The sequence below is a fragment of the Crocodylus porosus genome, unplaced genomic scaffold (genome assembly GCF_001723895.1).
Source record: "Crocodylus porosus isolate Cpor-Errol unplaced genomic scaffold, CroPor_comp1, whole genome shotgun sequence".
Taxonomy (NCBI): Eukaryota; Metazoa; Chordata; order Crocodylia; family Crocodylidae; genus Crocodylus; species Crocodylus porosus.
The window spans coordinates 88,690,938-88,699,199 of NW_017728886.1; the positions used below are offsets into that span (position 1 = coordinate 88,690,938).

An 8,262-nucleotide genomic window follows, 5' to 3' on the forward strand; every position below is an offset into this window, starting at 1 on the left:
TTGGTTCTTGTATCCATAGTGTCATGGAACCTCATGAGGCATCATTTCTATTGATGAAACAAAGGACAGCAAGTTTAACATAAATCATAACTTGAGACTGTGGCCTTTCTTGCTTTTCAGTTGCTAGAAAACTTAGTGCTGTTCAAAGTTTTGCAGATGCATGTAAGGAATTGAGTTCTGTTGAGGCTAATGTCAATTTTATCTTCAGTAAACCATGGTCAGGTCAAGGTAGGAAGACACAAACCAGAAACAAATAGCTATACAGTCATAGCAAAAGATGAGTTTGCTTGCCCCAGACAGCTTCATTTGGAGTACTGAGACACAGATGTTGAACCCTACATGTCAGATTAGTCACTTTAGGAGAAGAGAACTACTCTTAATACAGCTGAGATTTTCATATTTTAAAAAGGGATATAGAGGATGGCAGGTAAAGTGCTGACATAATATGCAGAATACTAGAGATAAGGTCATGTCTTGTTAGTTTGTCTTTTAAAGACTCACGTTGGCAATATTTTTTTTATAGACTAATTCAGCTCCTGACTTTACAGTTAGTTTAGGGACCCTTCATAGCTTTGTCCTTAGGGGTGTTCACTTACAGAAGAAAAAAACCCAGAATTATCTCACTTAGCTTCTTGAGAGGAGCTCGTCAACCGGGGATTTGGATCACTTTTAACTGTTAACAAGTGCAAATAGCTAGTTAAGACTCGCTAGCAACGTCTCAGCCCTGCTCTTTGCTACCTAGTGGTCCTTTCTGTGGCAGTCCTCTTCTTCCATGCTTGTCCCTTGGGATCTCTTGTGGTTCTCTGGGTATATTCCAGACTATTAAATTAGACAGGGTATCTGTATGTAGAGAAACAATAATGGGGGAAGGTCTCGTATCTGGTTGTAGTACAGTGGGTGTATTCCTGAAGTAAGGAAAGCTGCATCTGTTCTTTGAATGAAAGGGTCCAAGGGTTCTCTTGGCATGGTAAGGAGTCTACAACTCTAGAGGTATTTTGACAGTCAGTCCACATTTATGACACCTTAAAATCTGCCATTAGAAATGGTAGAAGTGGGGACATTTTGACCTATCTTAATTCTGGCTATGGATCCCTGGAGATAATAGTATATAGTCCAGGTTAGATTGGATTCCTCACTGAAAAGAAGATTTTGTTTCATCTTTCTAAACAGTCTTCAAAAGACATCTCCAGTTGAACAGCTCCACCTAGCTGTTAATATGTGTTCCTTTTAGCTTCCAAGTTCTTAGATACTACAGCTCCTGAGAGAGGTCTGTATGTAGAGAATCAGCTAGGCAACACAAACCAAATAACCTTTTGTGCAGTGAAAATACCTGTAGTAAAAAACAGCAATCTTAATGCCAAAATTGCAATCCCTTTATAAAGCGACAACTTAAAAACAGGGTCAAATCTGTTTTCATTGTTACTCAGTATTGGTGATTACTTAGTTTTTTTTCCTCCATGTGGCTGTTAGCAACAGTGCTGTTTATGTATCATATGGAGATGAGCTTATACTATCACTGAGGAACGAGAGTGCAGAGATAATTAAGAAGACATGCTGTTACACTACAAATGTAATAAATAGAATAAGTAAAGCAAAGGCGTCTGCTAAAATGTCATAGCAGAATAAAAATGTGTCTGCCTATGCTGCCATCAAGTGGTGATAAGAGGCATCATAACAGTTCAAAACATGAACAAACCAGTTTTCTGCTACCGTACCTTTGCAACTTCCTTGGCTTTGAAATAAAGTTGTGATATTCCCCATGGGTAGCTGTAAACTATAAATAACAGTATGGTCACTGGAAGACGTATTGATTGAAAATATATTTTCTGAGCAATTTAAACTGGAAAATATTTTAAGTGTGATCTTTTGTCTAATCCTGCTTTCAGCAGATTTTGAAGAATATTAGCAGAAGTCATTTGCTAGATATAACCTAATCTTTGGCAAAAAACACAAGTAGAATAGAAACTACGTTAGGGATATAACGTCAAATTCTGTGTTGTGAAGAAAGAAAACTGAATCAGAGACCAGGATTCAAATGTGTTCCATGATGAATGATGATGATAATCCATCCTGTAGTGATGCCATGAATTTAAGATAGATGTGTATCCAGAAATAATAGAGGCAGCACCAGTGTTAACATTAGGTGATTTACTGTATTTCTGATCATTTGCATTTAAGACTACAAAGAGAGAAGGGAGATTGTAGATATAGAAAAGAAAACATTTTAATTAAAATCCTTAGATACATATTGTAAATTCATAGAGAAGCCATACAGTATAGTTTAGAAATGCCATTCAAGGGTCATGCAAAACATCGTTTTTATATTTAGCTACAGCACTCTAGGGAGGTTTTGAATAAATACCTCTCTAGAGGTATGTGAGGTGGGGGGTCTTTTCCTATTGGTTTGCTCTGTGCATTTTTTACAGCTTTGTGTATAGTCACTTCACCCTCTCCGTGTGAAGTCAATTTCTCCCATGCCAAAATGAACTTAAACATCCAGAGACAATCAGAAAAACATTTATAAATGCATTTAAAAAATAGGAAATATTATTTAGAAGGTGCTTTATTGGAAGATGGAATTTGATTTAAACTAGTGTATTTATAAAAAAGAAAAAGAAAAAAAATGCCCAGTTTGAGTAGAACGGGCCAGCTTCATTTACGGTACTTCGATCTCCAGTAAGTGGCTAAAGATTGATGCATAACCATTACGGTTGTAGCAGGTGCAAAACCAGCCTGATAACAGTTAGATTTTTTTTACAGTTATTTTATCATTTAAACCTCAACATTCAGGAGGCAGTTAAGCTACACCACGCAACAAGAAAATCTCATGGTTTTTTGGTAGTTTGGTAAGAAACAAAATCCTCCAGACCCTGTGGGTTTTACTTTTTACTACAGATTTCATGTGAAAATATGTAGCACTACTCTTGTCCCAGGTCTGCAGCCTGGCTTTAAACTGGTTGGCACAAAACCAAAGTAAGATTCCCAGGCACTTCACATCATAAACAGCTTTTTTGTTGCTGCGATCAAGTGAGGTTCTCACAGGAAAAAATAAAACTAAGATGCATGCTCCCATGGGCTGGATCGGAGGCTGAGAGAAATTTCTTTCTAGCTATGGGCATTGCCAGATGTGTAAGGATGAAGGAGAGGCAAAGAAATCCTCATTTAGATGAGTGATTCCTATGCTGATCCTTACCTGACTTGCGTGGTACCTTCACTTCACTAATAGATTTACCTCTCCTGATACTATGGCATTGGCTGAGCTACTCAAATCCCTAGATCAGTAGATCTCAACCTTTTTTGTACCAGGACCCATTTATAAATGTTGATGGCCAGTCCTGACCCAGTGTCTCCCACTCCTGACCTGCTGCCCCCAGTGTGGAGGGCCAGAGAGGGGTGTGGGGCCTGGGGAGCTCCAAGCAGCCCCTTGCAGGCTGGAATTGCCAGCCTGCAAGGAAAAGCCACTATTTCCCATGTTTTTGTTCTTTAAAGGAGAATCCATTTTTAAAGTTTGTTGATCCATTTATAAAGTTATTCATGATCCTTTCATATATCTTGCGGCCCACTTTAGGGTTGTGACCTGTGGGTTGAGAAACTCTGCCCCAGACTGGACTTCCTTTTACTAATTGGCATGGGAGACATCCCATGGGAGCTGAGGGGCATCACTACCTCAGCTTCAGGTGCTGTGTCCAGCTGAATCATTTCACTTGTACATGCCAGAATATTAGGGCAGGGACATGCAAGCAATGCTGACGGCTCACAGTTCTAGTATGTCATCTGCTGTATTGCAGCTGCCTGTCTGTTTGCTCATATAACCATAAAAGAAAGCCAGCTCACAGTAAGTTACACTGCTGGGTAAGAGCATGTACATCAGGAGTTGCTACAGAGCAGCTGATGCATTGTGAGTCTTTACCTTACAATTACTCAGTTGTGTGCCATGTCTTGACAGTAAAGGCAAAAAGATGAGATCCAGAAATGGAGGCAGAAGATCACTAATGAAAAGTTTATGTGGGGGATGTTGAAACGAGACTAATTGTGAGGAAGACCTCCAGTTAATTAGCTTCTAGAATTGATCTCATTCTCTCATTTTAAACTTCTTGAAGTGAAATGTAAAAGGTCTGATGTGCATACTAGACTGCAGAGTCTAGATGTCCAAGAAAGCAAATGTTAGAGATTTTAAATTGCCTTGTGTCTTCTGCTTCCAGCAGTGGGCACCAACATTCATGTTGTTAACTATTTTTTTTTTTTCAAATTAACTTGAAGGTGATTAAAGAAGTATCCTGCAAAAAACTCATGAGCATTAATTTGAGGTGACAAAAAAAAATCTCCTTAATCATGCATAAATTTAGAACTGTTGCTAATCTCAGTTTGGAATGGATTCAGAATAAATTCTTAGCCCCTGGAAAATTCTTCTTTAGAGACATACCGAGCAGTTATGTGGTGCTGGCAAAAGAAGCTTCTGCCAAGTGAATTTGTGCTATTGAGGCAAGGAGCTAGATTCTTCATGAATGCTTCTTCTGATAATGTCTGGTAGATTGAGATGCTGTAATTATCGATGTGTATGATGCAGTCAGTTGAGTATGTGACTGTGTTCTGAATTCCAGTCTTGCTCTCGATAGTGACTCCTCCTTTGGCCTTGGTTAAATCATTTAACTTCTGTATAAAAATTGTCAAATTCCCAACAGTGGACACAACTGTGTTCTGATCATACTACATTTTTGCTTGGTCTGATAGTATAAAACAGGGGTACGTGTACCCCCGGTTGACACCCCTGGTCTAAAACACTATTAATGTTCAACATGACATGGTGAGGATGGGAGGTAGTGATTATTAATCAGCTAATGTTTTATGAACTATTAAAAATGTAAAGGTTAATAACGAGCTACATATTCTAAAGTAAAATGGGAAAAAATGCCTATGCAGTTTGAATAGCATCTTTATTTTAAGGTCCTGGATACTACTTTCACAAAATAAATAATTTCCCTTTTTTTTCCTTCCTATTCAGGATCTGATGAAGAATCTGAAGAAAAACAGGATAGTGAAAAACCAGTTGTATAGCAAATATGAGATAGCAGGCAAGTGCTGCTTTAGGGAAAATGCATCCTGCATGTAACATTCTTTTTTCATTTTAATTTCATTCCCTTTGCACACTGGGAATTGGCCATTATGTGAATAGTTAATATGGCAGTTCCCAAACTAGGGGTTGTATATCCAGCAGAAAGTCAGTTGTTTGTGCTAGCGCTGAGGTTGTCAGCCTGATGAAAGTTGGCCTTATGACCAGAAACAGCTTGAAAATTCCACTGGGTTAACAATTTTGAAACTGTCCTGTTTTTATTTGTTGCGCTCTCTGCTAGCAAATGCTGTTCAGCAATTTTTTTAGGCTATTCAGGGTCTCAATTATGACCTTCCTATTAGCTCCGACTAGGCCTGTCTTCTGCCTTGGAGCCAGTTACTCATGAGGTCAAGGCATATTAGTTAACTGGATTGTGGTCTAAGAACTAACTGTTTATAGAGCAGTGTAAAGGGAAGTGAGTTAGCTCTGTGTGCAAACCTGTTGAACCCCTGGTATTCCTTCTGCTGCTCACCAGGAAGGTTGGAAATGGGCACAGAGTTAAAAGATCTCTTTTGGGGGGGAAAAAGGGAGAGAGCCCTATGATGGGAGGGGTAAGATAGAAGATGAGACATTAGTTGGGTTTAGAATCTCAAAAGAAGAGTCAAAAGGTTGGGGTTTTTTAATAGAAGAATAGAGAAGCAAAATACTGTTTGGAGAGGGTTTGATTTTTGCAGTTTGTAATCTGTGTTTGTCATCCTGTCTTTAAAATTCAGTGCAAGTTATTTCATTTGTATATCAAGGGTCCTTTTTTGTTAATTGCCTGTTGGAGAAACAGAGTTATTTCTCTGGTTTTTAGACATGTCCTGCCCTGTGCACTGTTTGTACCAAAAATGACTACATTATTTCAAACTGGTGAGGAATGCATCTTAGAAGTTTGAGATTCTTTTCATAGCTTATTTCTGCTTATGTTACTAATAATAGTTGTTGCTCTTTTCTTTTGAGTCTGTTCCTTCTCTGATGCCATCTTGGATCAAATTATCCATTTGTTCATCTTGATTTGTTTAATCTGTTACAGAGTGAAAATCTAAATGAGAAGTTGCCAGGAATGTGATTATGTTGAAACTGTAATGACTGTGTCTGTAATTAACTTACTGATGGAACTGCTAACAAAAGAACTTATTAATTAGAAAGTAACGGGAGTGATTCCCATGTACTGTTACCTCACAAACCTGTGTCTTGTTCACACATGTATATTAGGCTGCCTCACGGCTGATATGAAAAAACTACTCGTCCATAATGTATTCAAATGATTATTGAAGTCGATCTTCTAATGACTAGATAGTTAATGGAAAGTGTTGTGCTTGTGTACCTAATCAGTAGATCTGTAATATATTGAAGTAAAACTTCTATATGATGAAAATATATTTAATGATTGAATTCACTAGATGAAATTATTTTACTTTGTTAAAAGTTTTGTCACTAATTTTACATTTTGCTTTTTTAACTCCATTCATTTTTCTTTTTTTAAATGGATATATGCACTGTTTCTAAAATAAAGCAAAACATTAATAAGACAATGTCCTGTTCTAATATGTTTGCCCCCTTATTGGATGAAGGCTATCTCTTCCCACTTGTTTGGCAACAAATAGTTAACGCTGACTTTTGTTCTTGCATAGATTTGATAGGAAAGATGTAAAAGTCGGTTTAATTTTGCCCACTGTGATACAGTCTAGTGTTAGGTTAATATAATTCTTTGTGTAGCAGCCTGCGCTACAGGAGAATCCCGTTTGTTTACATAGAAGTTGTTTGAAGTATTTATTCTGATAAACTTTTTGGTTCAGGTTTGTTTTCATTGCAGAGGATAGACATGACTCAGTTTTGGTAAGGGGGGCATTGCATAAGTTAGGTTTATTCACAAATTATGGGGTTTACATGGGCAGGAGGGAATGAAAAAGTAACATGTTGGAAAGATTTGTGAACCCAAGCCCTGCTTTCTGGTGGTCACATTTATAAACCAGTCATTAAATACAGTTAACATTCACAAGTAATATTTTCAGTCTAGTACAAAGAACAGAAAACACCTTATATTTTCAGTCATTTCTTCTTAATCTTTTCTATGCTGTTTGTTCTCAACATTTTGTATAAATCACTGTTAATGTTGCCCTGCATCATTTTCCAGTGTAAATTTAACACCATTGATGAAAATGTTGGCATTAATACCAAAACACTATGGATCACATTCTTTTTAAGTCCATCTGTTGCAGTTGTTCATCAGATATTACAGTAAGCCGAGATTTCAAAAAAAAAAGTTGAGGGACTGGTACTATTCTTCACTGTAAACGTGGCAGTTTTTATTCTCTTCTTCAGTGTCTTAGCTAGAGAAATCAAGAAGACTAAAGCCATTGCTGTGATTTTTTTTTTTTTCAGGTGATCAGCCTGGGACTTAATGTGGAACACCTACCCTTAAGAGCTCTCTAATGGGTTACCCCAAAATTGAATTAACCCTTCAATACTCGCTTTATATCTTGCCCCATTTGTTAATTTTAACAAGTGCACAACATCCAGCCTCCTATGACTGTAGATGGCACTGCTTTACTCTGAAGTGGCTTACGAGGTGGTAGCACTAGTTTCAATAGACTCATGTCACTAGCTAGAAAGAAAAATTGAAGTGAAAAAGAGCATCTTTTCCCCCAATTCTCAACCGTCAGAATATTTTATTTTTTCAGAATATTTTTCATCCAGAGTTTGCACAAGGCATTTCTTTGGGTGGTGGAGTTCTTGGGATTGTTACTCATAATATGTACTTTGAAATAATGTTTTGACAATAAAATTTGAATTTATTATGGCTTTCTAGTTTGTTTATAATACAGTAATACCTAAAAATGGATCAATTGCACCTGGTGCTGTACAAATACAGAGCAAAAAGACATTGTGGGTCCCAAAGAGTTTCTTTTCTATGTGAGCAACTCCACTGTGTTTTAATGGCAAACATGAATCCTAATGCTGTTTCTCAAGAATTGTATCAGAAATACCACAGGCTTCCCTTCGGACAATCTGACCTCATTTTTCATAGTATTACAATCAATATTTTCTGTTCTATAATGAGTATGCAGTGGGTGAAATATGTACGTGATCATTTCTGAATAACTGTTTGCCTTTTACTTCAATGTAGCTAATAGTTTTTCTGTTGTTAGACCTGAGGTCGTAACAGG

The 8,262-nt window shown here is 37.4% G+C and overlaps 1 protein-coding gene across 3 annotated transcripts in view; it reads left to right on the top strand.

The window, feature by feature from the left end:
- The window catches only part of STARD3NL (STARD3 N-terminal like), a 43,219-nt gene extending 35,327 nt beyond the window's left edge, over positions 1–7,892 (top strand). For 2 of the 3 annotated variants that reach the window (XM_019538833.1, XM_019538843.1), the window contains one exon: positions 5,003–6,256. In XM_019538833.1, coding sequence (XP_019394378.1) covers positions 5,003–5,055 — 53 coding nt within the window. In that variant the 3' untranslated portion in view covers positions 5,056–6,256. Of the gene's footprint in view, positions 1–5,002 lie in introns of all 3 variants that reach the window. The other variant, XM_019538852.1, reaches the window with a different exon arrangement.
- The last annotated feature ends 370 nt before the right edge of the window (positions 7,893–8,262 follow it).